Source organism: Thalassophryne amazonica, unplaced genomic scaffold, assembly GCF_902500255.1.
Source record: "Thalassophryne amazonica unplaced genomic scaffold, fThaAma1.1, whole genome shotgun sequence".
Classification (NCBI taxonomy): domain Eukaryota; kingdom Metazoa; phylum Chordata; class Actinopteri; order Batrachoidiformes; family Batrachoididae; genus Thalassophryne; species Thalassophryne amazonica.
This window is the reverse complement of record NW_022986238.1, coordinates 971,615-986,127: the sequence shown is the minus strand read 5'-3', so window position 1 is coordinate 986,127 and position 14,513 is coordinate 971,615. Positions and strand designations below refer to the sequence as shown.

Here is a 14,513-nt window from a genome sequence, read left to right as displayed (position 1 = left end):
GAAACAGGTCTTTGTGTTTGTTGGTGTGTTTGTGCAGGTTTGTGTCTGCTTCTGTGTTTCACTGAAACAATAGTCTGAGTGTCTCCCAGTTGCACCACACGAGGTTATGGCTGCATGTTGGCCCAAATGTAACAGCACAGTTTAAAAGTGGGACTTTGTTTGCAGATTGAACATTAATCACATTTCTTAAGAACAAATTCTGATGCCTTAGGCTATCATTGTCAGTCAATACAGACTATGACACATAAACTGCGCAATAAACAAAAATTACAAATACAAAATATACATTTCGACTGTACAGACAGTTGACACATAACTCAGAAGTTCAAGAAATCAATTCAGTTCAAAAGTTCAATTCAGGGGGCTTGTTTGATTGAGTCAGCCATATGCTGTGGGCATCTTCTTTTGCCCTCCCGGCCCTCCTACCTCTGTGAACCACTTCAGCACCCTCCTTTACCACTGTACACCAACTGGCCCAGTCACCTACCAGTGTCTCCAGCAGCTGGGGGCTGATGGCAGCCAGGCCAAGGCGCCACTTTACCATGTCTTTGAAATGCAGTCACTGTTGACCACAGGGTCTTTAGGCTTTAACTGCTGCATTATGGGAAGTGGAAGTGATGTTTTGATCACCTGACAAAGACCTCAGACAGAAGTTCATCTATGCTGGCTGTGATTTGTTGTGAATGAGGAAGGAACTGTACATTTTGAGATTGACCAATCAGTGACCGGATTAAGTGATGTAAATAATAATAAAAAAAACTGAAAGATCAAACATTTCAAATACAGAATGAAAACTGGTAAAAATCAACATCAAAACATACAGTTTGAAATTTGTACTTATGACCGCAACATCTACAGCTTCTTGAGGCACCTGGGTGGAGATACAAGTTGAAAAAAATTAACTTGTTTTTAAATCAGGAACATGAGATGAATATTTTTGCTATTGACTTTGTGAGGAAATGTTGCCTAACTGAGTTCTTGTGTTGTGCTGCAGGCCTGATGGAACTGAGGACTGGATGACTGTTGGGCACCAGGAGGCTTGATCCATGCCTGGTTCTCACAAAACAACCCTAAAGGGAGGGAACCTGAACTACCCCTCTGCTCCTGTTTCCCATCCCCTCGACTTGAATCACCCCTGGGGTGATACTGTCGTGTCCCTTTTGTGGCCTGAAACATGATTGGCAAGCTGAAACACAACTTGCTGGTGGCCTGCTTGGTTATCAGCTCCATCACTGTCTTCTATCTGGGTCGTCACACCATGGAATGTCACCATCGGGTGGAGGAGCGCAGCCAGCCAGGTGGAGTTTTACCCCTGTCAGCACTGGGAGGTGGCATGCGGACCACCTTACGAACAGGCCAGAATCTCAGCGCACCATTTGTTTACAACAAAGACATGCCACTCATCTTTATTGGGGGCGTTCCTCGCAGTGGTACCACACTCATGCGAGCCATGCTGGACGCCCACCCAGAGGTGCGCTGTGGTGAAGAAACACGCGTCATCCCACGCATCCTTGCCATGAAACAGATGTGGAGCCGTTCGGGCAGAGAGAAGATGCGCTTGGATGAGGCCGGTGTGACGGATGAGGTTCTGGATGCCGCCATGCAGGCCTTCCTGTTGGAAATCATCGTCAAACACGGTGAACCCGCCAACTTCCTCTGCAACAAGGACCCTTTTGCACTGAAGTCTCTTTCTTACCTAGCTAAGATCTTTCCCCATGCCAAGTTTGTACTTATGATCCGTGATGGGCGGGCTTCAGTGCATTCCATGATCTCACGGAAAGTGACTATTGCTGGTTTTGACCTTGGCAGCTACCGGGATTGCCTGACCAAGTGGAACCGAGCCATAGAGACCATGTACACTCAGTGTCTGGAAGCAGCTGACAAATGCCTGCCCATGCACTATGAACAGTTGGTCCTCCATCCAGAAAAATGGATGAGAACCCTGCTGAAATTCCTCAACATTCCTTGGAATGATGCTGTCCTCCACCACGAGGAACTCATTGGGAAAACTGGAGGAGTGTCGCTCTCCAAGTAAGTAACAGTGATAATTCCTGCAACCTTTCCTTTTTCCTTGGCACAGATGCACTTCCAAGCTCTGACATTTCACCTGTTCAGGCTTTGTAAATCACAAGTTTGTTTTTGGTAAAATTTGATGAATTGAACTTATCTGAGATAAATGGAAGGCTAGTGATCTGCTGATTTCTGTTCAAACAAAACAACCAGCTGGGTTCACCCTTCAGCACTCCTTAATTCACTGTGGCCCATTTTCTGAAAACTGGCTACTTTGTAATCTTGCAAGAAATGGCTTCCAAATGTGCATGAAAAGTTCCGTTTGAAAAAGAGAATATATTTACAGTACGGTTTGGAGATGCATATACCGTACTGGCTCAAATAAAGGATGACCTCCCCCAGTTTATCCAAGAAGCTTTTTCAGGAAGAAATACATTCTGAAGACCAAATCTGTGATTGATTGATTTAAAATCTAATGAAAACTCACTGAGAGAGGAAAACCAACTCTTGTTATGAAGATGAAATATGTCCTGATGCAGTTTGAGGCGCAAAAATAACAGAAGTCCTTTGTTTAAATAAAATTGCCGTCAGGTCATCAGGAGTTCTGAAGCAAGATCAGGAACACAATGCCTCCTGGGAGAACTGTAAATACTCATGAATAATTCTGTTATACGTATGAATGTAATGTGCTGGTTCTTGAACTTGTTAAAGTTGTGTACATTGATGATTGTGGTAAGTGTAACATAACGTCGTAGGTATAAATGGAACCTCAGAGGCCTGTTCTTTTAAAGGGTTTTGCTCATCAAGCCACCTACTGCTCTGGATGTATTTCACATAAAAAAAAGTCTAATTCATGGTTGTAAGATGTCCCCATATATTTTTCAGATGCATTTCCAGGAAAATAACATATTCAAGCCACTATGGTTATAAAACTGAGTTTGTTCTGCTGACAAACTGTCTAGAGTCATTTGCACCAAAAGACGGAATCTGTTATTCATCTGTTCTGTTTTTCTTCTGCATGAATCATGATACTCTCATGTTTGTTCTTCTTCAAGCAGACTGTACATTTGTAAAAAGCTGTAGTCCTGAAGGATCTGCATTTAGTCCATCTTCAGTGGATGATTAGTCGTATAAAAGGCAGTGGATGAAGTTCACCGGAAATGTTGTTGCAGCTAAAAGCACTGAAGTGCTCTTCAGCCAGATAAGGATTCTTCAGGGAGGACCGTGGTGTTCTTGCTATACTGTGTCATGGTCACACACTGGAAAAATAATTTGGCAGTTAGGTCCGCCTTGGGCCAGGCCCCTGAAAGTGGGCGTGTCACTACCACCTAGAGGTAGCGAAATGTGCCATTCATCTAAAGTGAGAACGTAGAGCTAGAATACGGTTGATGGGTTTATATCTTTGGTGTGAAGCTGGACTCCACTGATCACTGAGCATCAAGTAACTGGGACTTCTTCAGATAACCCTTGCAGGCACCTTTGGCAGTGTGCAGTGCAGTATACCTGTTATCTACTGGTAGTATTTTATTTTATTTTTTGCCTCCACTAACAGAACAAAGGTTTTTGCAGACTTAAACTTAAAACTTAAAACTAATTCATGCATTTATTTCCTCTAGGCTGGACTATTGTAATTCATTATTATCAGGTTGTCCTAAAAGTTCCCTAAAAAGCCTTCAGTTAATTCAAAATGCTGCAGCTAGAGTACTGACGGGGACTAGAAGGAGAGAGCATATCTCACCCATATTGGCCTCTCTTCATTGGCTTCCTGTTAATTCTAGAATAGAATTTAAAATTCTTCTTCTTACTTATAAGGTTTTGAATAATCAGGTCCCATCTTATCTTAGGGACCTCGTAGTACCATATTACCCCAATAGAGCGCTTCGCTCTCAGACTGCAGGCTTACTTGTAGTTCCTAGGGTTTGTAAGAGTAGAATGGGAGGCAGAGCCTTCAGCTTTCAGGCTCCTCTCCTGTGGAACCAGCTCCCAATTCAGATCAGGGAGACAGACACCCTCTCTACTTTTAAGATTAGGCTTAAAACTTTCCTTTTTGCTAAAGCTTATAGTTAGGGCTGGATCAGGTGACCCTGAACCATCCCTTAGTTATGCTGCTATAGACGTAGACTGCTGGGGGGTTCCCATGATGCACTGTTTCTTTTTCTTTTTGCTCTGTATGCACCACTCTGCATTTAATCATTAGTGATCGATCTCTGCTCCCCTCCACAGCATGTCTTTTTCCTGGTTCTCTCCCTCAGCCCCAACCAGTCCCAGCAGAAGACTGCCCCTCCCTGAGCCTGGTTCTGCTGGAGGTTTCTTCCTGTTAAAAGGGAGTTTTTCCTTCCCACTGTAGCCAAGTGCTTGCTCACAGGGGGTCGTTTTGACCGTTGGGGTTTTACATAATTATTGTATGGCCTTGCCTTGCAATATGGAGCGCCTTGGGGCAACTGTTTGTTGTGATTTGGCGCTATATAAAAAAAATTGATTGATTGATTGATTGAAAACTGAAAAAAGCTCTTAAACAACACCATTTATTTTTGTGAGGAAAAATTGCTTGAATAGTTCACATAATTTTTAACATTTAATTTTCAGATCATCTTTTCATCACTATTCTCAGTCTTTCACAATGGTTATAGGAAGGGTTTCACTCTGAGTTGAATTCAGACATGAGTGGTTGTGATGGGTTTTCATTACTAGTTGATAATAAAAACCGTCAGGCGGGTACATGCATTAAAAGGACGCCTTACGTTGACAGGCGCACAAAGCGTCTCCTGTTGGGAGAGCAGCAGAGTTGCACCTGATTCTGATCAGAGAGTTTACTACATGATTATTTGCATTCAGCTTCTCAATCATTCTAATTATTAAGTGATTACTGGGATCCATTTAAACACGGCTGTGGTGTGTTCAGCTTTTTATCTACCATTAGTCTTCAATGCTACATGCTGTGTGACATGTCCAGCAATCATCACCACAGTCTGTTAAAGTCCACCCCTTGACACTTGTCAAAAAGGTCTCTATCCTGCGCTCCCTCCTGTCTACCATCTGTCTGCAGTAGCGTCTCAGTCAGTGGGCCTGGCTCCCCCGGGGGTGGGGGGGACCTTGTTTCTCCATTACCATCAATTATATGGCCTTGATTTAGTGGAGAATTCACTCCATTGCTCCTCCCAGAGAGACGTGATGTCACTGCCCTGCTCTCTCTAATCAAGCACCACTCTTACATAACTCCTCCTCTTTTAAAACAAAGTCCAGTCATGAAAAATGCATAAGATGGAGGCCGTTAACAGCATCAGCTTGGAGAAAAGTGGTCATGTGACTAGCAGAAAGGTTTCTGTCGTCTGAGGTAAGCATCACTTTATCCGTGTGGTTACTGATGAATGTGGCAGAATAAGATGTTTCATATCCTGAGTTTGACCTTAGAATTCTGACTAATGGCTCAGCAGAACATTACTTCAGTTCATTCAGAATCACTGCACAGAAATATCACATTGTATTAGTCAGAGAATAAACTGGCCACAGATGCTGTCATTTTTTTTTTTTTTTTTGTGGGCAAACGGTGGTTGTCTTTGAAGATCTGAAGACGTTAAGGGCGTGGCCTCTTTGAGCGACAGCACGTGTGCGGTCAGTCAGAAATGTTTTCTTTCTGAATGTTTTATTACAAATATCTGTAATAATATGGCTTGTTTTGTGGTTATGTCTCTGAACGAAACATCTAAGATGTGTGTGCGTTGGTGTTTGTGTAGAGTGAAATTACCATGTGATGTAATGTTAGATATTAACAGTATAAGCATTTCTAGCAGCTTGATGATGTTGGGTCCAGTTAATCCACTAAAAGTAAGTCTTCAGCAGGTCTGAGGTGGATCTGTATGTTGATTTGGTATAAGTTTTATGCCAGATGCCCGTCCTGCCACAAGTCCATATTGGAGAAAGGGCAGGGGTGGGTTTTTGAAATTTGAACCTTCCACACAAACAAGTGCACTTAACCGCTTGGACAACAACCGGGCCAGTTAATCTACTAGTACTGAGGAAATAAGTGGGTCATAATTTTTAATGGCCACATCAAAGCAAAACTATTTTGAGAACCACCGCTCAGCCCCCAAAATATGATTTAATAAACATCTTAAATCAAGATTAGCCTGTTAGCTGAGGTTGTTGGTAAGGTGCTAATGGTTTGGGTATCTGGTGAGGATACCCCCCAGCCGTCTCCCTGTTGAGGTCTTCCATCCAACTGCGACAAGGCCCTGGAAGGTCCAGGGCATGATGGAGGGATTATATCTCCTAGCTGGCTTGGGAACATCTTGCGATCCCCAGGCAAAGTTAGAGGACTTGTCCAAGGATATAAAAGTGTGGGTTGAGTTGCTTGTTCTACTGCCACTGTGACCTGCAGCTGGTAAAATAATTATTGAATTTGACACCATTTTCTAAAGGTGCTAGTGACATGAAATTTTGTCCAGATGTCAGTAACAATGAGAAATAATCCACACATACAAAGAAATCAAACCATAGATGTCTATAAATGTATGTGTAAAAATTTTGAGTTCATAGAACTCTTACTTGCCTCTACTGGTGGTTGGCTCTCACTGCGGTATTGTATCACTTCCTGTTCCGGAGCACAGCGGTGTTTTGCTGCATCTGTTAGCTGTTTAATCTGCGTAGTTAGATTGATCTAGATAACTAGATAATTTATTTCACAGTGTAATCTTCACGTGCCTTAACTAAAAGGCTGCTTTCAGTGATGCCAGTATTTGGTTAGACTCTTTCTCTCCGATTGTTCTGTCTGAGTTATTTTCATTAGTTATTTCCTCCAAACCATCAACATGTCTATTAGACCCCATTCCTACCAGGCTGCTCAAGGAAGCCCTACCATTAATTAATGCTTCGATCTAACCCTCGATCTTTATTAGTTGGCTATGTACCACAGGCTTTTAAGGTGGCAGTAATTAAACCATTACTTAAAAAGCCATCACTTGACCCAGCTATCTTAGCTAATTATAGGCCAATCTCCAACCTTCCTTTTCTCTCAAAAATTCTTGAAAGGGTAGTTGTAAAACAGCTAACTGATCATCTGCAGAGGAATGGTCTATTTGAAGCGTTTAAGTCAGGTTTTAGAATTCATCATAGTACAGAAACAGCATTAGTGAAGGTTACAAATGATCTTCTTATGGCCTCGGACAGTGGACTCATCTCTGTGCTCGTCCTGTTAGACCTCAGTGCAGCTTTTGATACTGTTGACCATAAAATTTTATTACAGAGATTAGAGCATGCCATAGGTATTAAAGGCACTGCGCTGCAGTGGTGTGAATCATATTTATCTAATAGATTACAATTTGTTCATGTAAATGGGGAATCTTCTTCACAGACTAAAGTTAATTATGGAGTTCCACAAGGTTCTGTGCTAGGACCAATTTTATTCACTTTATACATGCTTCCCTTAGGCAGTATTATTAGACGGCATTGCTTAAATTTTCATTGTTATGCAGATGATACTCAGCTTTATCTATCCATGAAGCCAGAGGACACACACCAATTAGTTAAACTGCAGGAATGTCTTACAGACATAAAGACATGGATGACTTCTAATTTCCTGCTTTTAAATTCAGATAAAACTGAAGTTATTGTACTTGGCCCCACAAATCTTAGAAACATGGTGTCTAACCAGATCCTTACTCTGGATGGCATTACCCTGACCTCTAGTAATACTGTGAGAAATCTTGGAGTCATTTTTGATCAGGATATGTCGTTCAATGCGCATATTAAGCAAATATGTAGGACTGCTTTTTTGCATTTGCGCAATATCTCTAAAATTAGAAAGGTCTTGTCTCAGAGTAATGCTGAAAAGCTAATTCATGCATTTATTTCCTCTAGGCTGGACTATTGTAATTCATTATTATCAGGTTGTCCTAAAAGTTCCCTGAAAAGCCTTCAGTTAATTCAAAATGCTGCAGCTAGAGTACTGACTGGGACTAGGAGGAGAGAGCATATTTCACCCATATTGGCTTCTCTTCATTGGCTTCCTGTTAATTCTAGAATAGAATTTAAAATTCTTCTTCTTACTTATAAGGTTTTGAATAATCAGGTCCCATCTTATCTTAGGGACCTCATAGTACCATATCACTCCAATAGAGCGCTTTGCTCTCAGACTGCAGGCTTACTTGTAGTTCCTAGGGTTTGTAAGAGTAGAATGGGAGGCAGAGCCTTCAACTTTCAGGCTCCTCTCCTGTGGAACCAGCTCCCAATTCAGATCAGGGAGACAGACACCCTCTCTACTTTTAAGATTAGGCTTAAAACTTTCCTTTTTGCTAAAGCTTATAGTTAGGGCTGGATCAGGTGACCCTGAACCATCCCTTAGTTATGCTGCTATAGACGTAGACTGCTGGGGGGTTCCCATGATGCACTGTTTCTTTCTCTTTTTGCTCTGTATGCACCACTCTGCATTTAATCATTAGTGATCGATCTCTGCTCCCCTCCACAGCATGTCTTTTTCCTGGTTCTCTCCCTCAGCCCCAACCAGTCCCAGCAGAAGACTGCCCCTCCCTGAGCCTGGTTCTGCTGGAGGTTTCTTCCTGTTAAAAGGGAGTTTTTCCTTCCCACTGTAGCCAAGTGCTTGCTCACAGGGGGTCGTTTTGACCGTTGGGGTTTTTCAATATAAAGCGCCTTGGGGCAACTGTTTGTTGTGATTTGGCGCTATATAAAAAAATTGATTGATTGATTGATTGATTGATGGTACCCATGCTCATATGCTGGCAGCTTCTTACTAAGTCCTTTGGTTCACCTCTAGTGAACTGTTCAAGATAGTAAATCCTGTCACTATCATTGTCAGTTTTGTTACAGATCGTGTGCACAAATGCTCTGAGAAATGGTTTGAACTCTAAAGGATCACCACTAAATATTGGTACATCTCTCTGAGGTAAGTTAGTGAGTCTTTGTCGTCTAATCAACATTTCAGTAATGTCATTTTGTTTTAGCATTACTTCACACAAGTTAACTGTATTGGCTGTTTGTACTTGGTCCTTGGATTTCTCTCTTTTAACTCTTTGAGGTCTGCTTGCAATGTGAGTATTTGACTGTTCATTAGTCACAACAGGGAAAACACTGACATTTTGGTTATCTCTCATTGTGTTAGCACGCAGGCTTGTAACACCTTTACTCACGTTTTCCTCATATTCACATTCCTCTAATACCTTTAATTTTGCTGTGGAAATAGCAATCTGCGTTTCCATTTCAGGCTGCGCTTTCCTTGCCTTTAACTTCAACTCCTCAAACTCCAAAGCTTGTTTTTCTTTGAGCTTCTCTGCTTGAACAATCAAAGCAGCTCGTTCCGCTTCTTCCTTGCGACGTGCAGATGATGATGAGGTAGTTGACCTGCATTGGCTGGACACGCAGGATCCTGGATGCCGCTTCCTGTGTTCACCGATCGAAGACGTGCTGTCATCTGGTCCCATGTCATCCTGTGTCTCCTGAAGTCTTATGGTAGATGTCCACCTTTCAGCCTCCATCACGAAGTTGTTGTGCAGTTCCCTTTTAGGTTGGAACCAGTATACGATACGATACGATACACTTTATTGTCCCCTCAGGGAAATTTGTCTTGGACTCATGCTAGGTGCCTTACAAGAAAAGAGAAAACAAACAATACAGATAAAAACACAACCACATGCATAACAAATTAACATGACAGGAGTCAGGAGAAACACCATAAATATTGCATAATTCCAATTTTAAACATTATTAACAATTTAATAGACATGGGGACGAATGAATTTTTAAATCTATTCAGTCTACTCCGAGAAACTCTGTACCTTCTCCCAGAAGGAAGGAGAGTGTACTCTGCGTGAAGAACATGAAGTGAATCCATCAGTATCCTCTGAGCTGCTTTCAAAACAGACTCTTCATAGAGTGAACTGAGGGACTGATATTGTTTCTTTCCGATTATCTTCATTGCATCATCAATTTGTCTGTTAAGTTTCGTTTTAAATTGTACAGAAAGATTGCCGTACCAGGCAGTCATGCCATACCTAACTAGGCTCTCTAACGGTGCCTGGTAAAACAACAACATAATTTTCTGATTGACTCCATACAAACGAAGTCTACGAAGGAAATAAAGTCTTTGATGGAATCGGGAGCACAAACTGTCCACATGTGCAGTCCAGCTGAAGGTATTGTCTATGTGCAGCCCCAAGTACTTGTATGAGTTAACCTGGTCAATGGGAATACCATGTATGACCACAGGAGTATGGTCCCCAACAGTCCTTGGATCCAGAATAATTTCCTTGGTTTTATTGACATTTAAAACCAAGTGGCTGTCATCACACCACTGCACAAAGTGTTTCACTTCAAGGAAGTACTTTGTTGGACTTGAATCTTTGTGCAGTAGGCTCAAAATAGCTGTATCATCAGAAAATTTAAAAACAAAGTTATTGCAGTAGTTATTTGTACAGTTATTAGTATAAAGAGTGAAGAGAACAGGAGAACTGACACAGCCTTGTGGTACACCTGTATTTGATGATTTGAGTACCGAAAGAGCTTGATTAACTCTAACTTGTAATCAGTTAAAAAGGAATGATACCATCTGATTAAAAGTGGATTAACATTCATTTCCTTTAACTTGGACAACAACAGGTATGGCTGTAATGTATTAAAGGCTGAGCTGAAATCAACCAATAAAATCCGTGCATAAGCAGTAGGATCTTCCAAGTGCTTAAGTGAAAAGTGGGTTAAGCTGTTAATGGCATCGTCAGTGCCTCTACTCTGCCTATAAGCAAATTGGAATGGATCAAGTACAGGGTTAACAACCATCTTAAGGAAAAATAGCATAATCTTTTCAAAGCACTTGCTTACAACAGATGTTAAAGCTATTGGCCTATAGTCATTATGACTGATCAGCTTCCTTTTCGTCTTCACACAATAGTTGAAGTACATTTTCATTTGACTGGTCAAAGTCCTTCATGAGTTTTGAGAACTCATTTAAATGTTCATCAGCTGTGTCTGGTTGTTCATTGTTTTTATCATGGCACTTATCTTATTCATTTTGGCAGTGACTTGAGCCAATTTTGCTCTTCTTGCATTCATTTGCCTGTGCAGTCGGTCTTCCAGCCCCTTTTCCGTGTACTTTGGCGCCCACGTCTGGACATCATCGGTACTGCACTCATTTTCCTGTTCTCTTCTTTCTTGCGTCTCGTTGTCCGCCATTCTGATTCAGTTTGCCTCAAAAAGTCTGATAGGATTCAACAACAGTTCAAATGAAGTAGTCTATGACACAAAGCATACTTAGCTTTCTTTTTGACTGCCATCTAGCAAAGACTACAACATTCCTGTTATCTGATATTTCTTCTCTTGGCTCATTTTGCTGTTACCAGTTCGTAGCTTTTCTTTCTTTGTGAAGTTCCGTTGCTGCACTGTGGGCAGGCTCGTTACCTCGTTGAGCGTGGTTGTTTTACTTAATATAGAGGCTAATCTTTGTTTCCTTTTGCTGCTTTAACCTCTTCTGCAAAAAAGGAAAAAATGACCATTGAGCCTGTTTTTACGCGTTTAACAACATGTGTTGCATCACGGTAAAACAACCGTGTTGCTCCAGCCATTTTCGTTGTTATTAACAAAGTTCAAGCACAGCAATTCTTCTCCAACAATTTACATGACAGCCAGGCAGTAGCGCCCCCAAACGTACCAATCATGCATCAAAATTTTTCCTTTTCTTTTAAACAAAAATACAATCATGTACCTTTTAATATTTTAAATTATCCTTTGAAACAAAATACACATGAATTGTTCTAAATTATTTAAACCTTGTAATTACATTAGCTTCAAATATCTTATTCCAAAAAATGGCACTTACACTTCTAATTCTAAGAGCCAAAGTCCTCCTAAGGTAACTGTGCTGGATCTTTTCTGCTGTGTGATCTGCTTCTAGTGCCTTTTGCTTCATGCATTTGGGAATAATATTGTTTTGTTTGCATCTCAGGTTAAATCTTAAGTGGTTTCTAAAGTTAGCTATCTTTTTAGCAGTCTTTTCCAGCTTACTTACCAGTGCCTCTCTCTCCCTCTCAGTGTCTCTCCCTTTTAACCTGAGATGCAAACAAAACAATGATATTCCCAAATGCATGAAGCAAAAGGCACTAGAAGCAGATCACACAGCAGAAAAGATCCAGCACAGTTACCTTAGGAGGATTTTGGCTCTTAGAATTAGAAGGCTTCACTTTAAAATATTAGACCTCCAAAATAATCTTGATAGTCTGCACAAAATGTTAGAAACTTTAGTGGAGGAAGAGGCCCATAATAAGATCACAAAGTTCATAGTTAAAATTCAAATGTCTGAGCATTTAAAAAGTAAAGAGCAGCAAATCAGGAAGTTTCACAACCTTTTAGTGCAGAAAAGGCGTACTTTCAGTGGGAGTATTTTTAAAGATACACCCAGACAAATTAGTGACAACAGGGAAAATTGGGTAAAGTATCTCTCCAACAGGGTTCTTACACAGACAGAAAAGGATGTGCTCGCTAAAGGACTAAATTTCTCAGTGACCCCTAAACATATACCGACAGTAGATTACATCACTGCAGTAGAGTCAGCCATTAAACATAACAGTTTGTCAGAGTCAGAAGCTGGGAACCTCCGACTAAGAGTCACAGCAGTGCTGAACAGTGCTAAGCCTCCTCTGTCCAACATCACAGGAGAAGAACGGAAAGCTTTGTCAGCACTGCAGAAGGACCAAAGCATCCTTATCCTGCCACCGGATAAAGGCAGATGCACGGTGGTCCTGAACACATTGGACTACGAGGCCAAGATCAACAACTTGCTCAGTGACTCCAACACATACGAACGTCTGAAGAGAGACCCCACGAGCGGCTATAAGAAGAAAATCATTAGCTACCTCCAAAACCTGGAGAAAGAGGGACTCATTGACAGGCAGACATACTACAGACTGTACCCTGGGGACACCACTCTGTGCATCTATGGACTGCCCAAAATCCACACACAGGACATGCCACTCAGGCCTATTGTATGTAGCACAGATTCCATCACGTACAATTTGGCCAAGCACCTCAAGTGGATTTTGGCTCCTCTAGTGGGTAACTCAGAACACCATGTGGAGAACACACAAGATTTTGTGAACAAGATCAAGGACCTCCAGCTGGAGGCAGATGAAACAATCGTGTCATTTGATGTGACTTCATTGTTCACCTGCATCCCCACCGCTGAGGCCGTCTCAGCTGTGAGGCAGAGACTGCTGGAGGATGTGTCTCTACTTGAAAGGACCAAACTCACACCAGACCACATCTGCCAACTCTTGGAGATCTGTCTCAACACCACGTATTTCCTGTTTAGGGGGAATTACTACAGGCAGATTCATGGTTGTGCGATGGGGTCTCCGGTATCCCCCATTGTGGCCAATCTGTACATGGAGCGAGTGGAGAAGACAGCCATGACGTCTTTCACGGGCATCTCCCAGTCACTGGTTCAGATATGTTGATGACACATGGGTTAAAATCAAGCAACAGGAAGTTGAGGACTTTACAGAACACATCAACTCGGTGGACGCCAACATCAAGTTCACACGTGAGGATGCCAGAAACAACCATTTAGTCTTCTTGGACTGTGATGTTACGATTGGAGAGAACAGGCAGCTCCAGACAGGGGTTTACAGAAAACCAACTCACACTGACCAATATCTGCTCTTTGGCTCAAACCACCCCCTTGAACACAAGCTCGGGGTGATCAGGCCGCTTCAACATAGAGCCCTACAGGTGCCCACAACTGCAGAGGGAAGGGCTAAAGAACAACAACTTGTCGGGAAAGCCCTCACAGTATGTGGGTACCCATGGTGGTCCCTGGACAAAGTGCAGAAGTCCCAGAGAACAAAGACACCAGATAGACAGGAGACGGAGACAAGAAGAAGAGTGTCTCTCCCTTATTTAACAGGAGTAGGGGAAAAACTACAGAGGATCTTCAGACAGCACAAAATCCCAGTTTACTTTAAACCGGTTAACACCTTGAGACAGAAATTAGTTCACCCTAAGGACAGGATCCCTAGTTACAGAGTAATGTAGTGTATTCTATCAGATGTCAGGAAAACTGTAACGAACACTACATAGGTGAGACTAAGCAACCTTTACACAAAAGGCTATACCAGCACCGCAGAGAGGGCACCAGTGGACCTCAGTCTGCACTTCATCTCCACCTTAAAGACACTAACCACACGTTTGAGGACAAGGAAGTTAAAATATTAGCCAGAGAGAAGATATGGTTTGAGAGAGGGGTCAAGGAGGCATTCTTTGTGAAATGTTTGAAACCCAGCCTTAACCGGGGAGGGGGTCTGAGACATGCTTTATCCCCTGTTTACAATGGGGTACTCAGGTCAAAGCAGTTTCAGTCTTTTGTTCATGGTAATGAGTCATTCACGTCATCAGCAGAGTCGTCAAGGGAGCCATCAGGAGAGGGACAGCTGCCCTGTCATTAGGAGGGTGCTAACTAGAGCACAATAGGTGCTAATTAGAGCTATTGTTTAGTCACTAGCCTATAG

General features: G+C 42.1%; 1 protein-coding gene across 2 annotated transcripts in view; it reads left to right on the top strand.

Annotated features, from left to right (window-relative positions):
• Positions 1-966: 966 nt before the first annotated feature.
• Positions 967-14,513, top strand: part of tpst1 (tyrosylprotein sulfotransferase 1) — a 90,018-nt gene continuing 76,471 nt past the window's right edge. For both annotated transcript variants that reach the window (XM_034165284.1, XM_034165283.1), the window contains exon 1: positions 967-2,031. In XM_034165284.1, the coding sequence (XP_034021175.1) occupies positions 1,175-2,031 (857 nt within the window). In that variant the 5' untranslated portion in view covers positions 967-1,174. The remainder of the gene's footprint in view (positions 2,032-14,513) is intronic.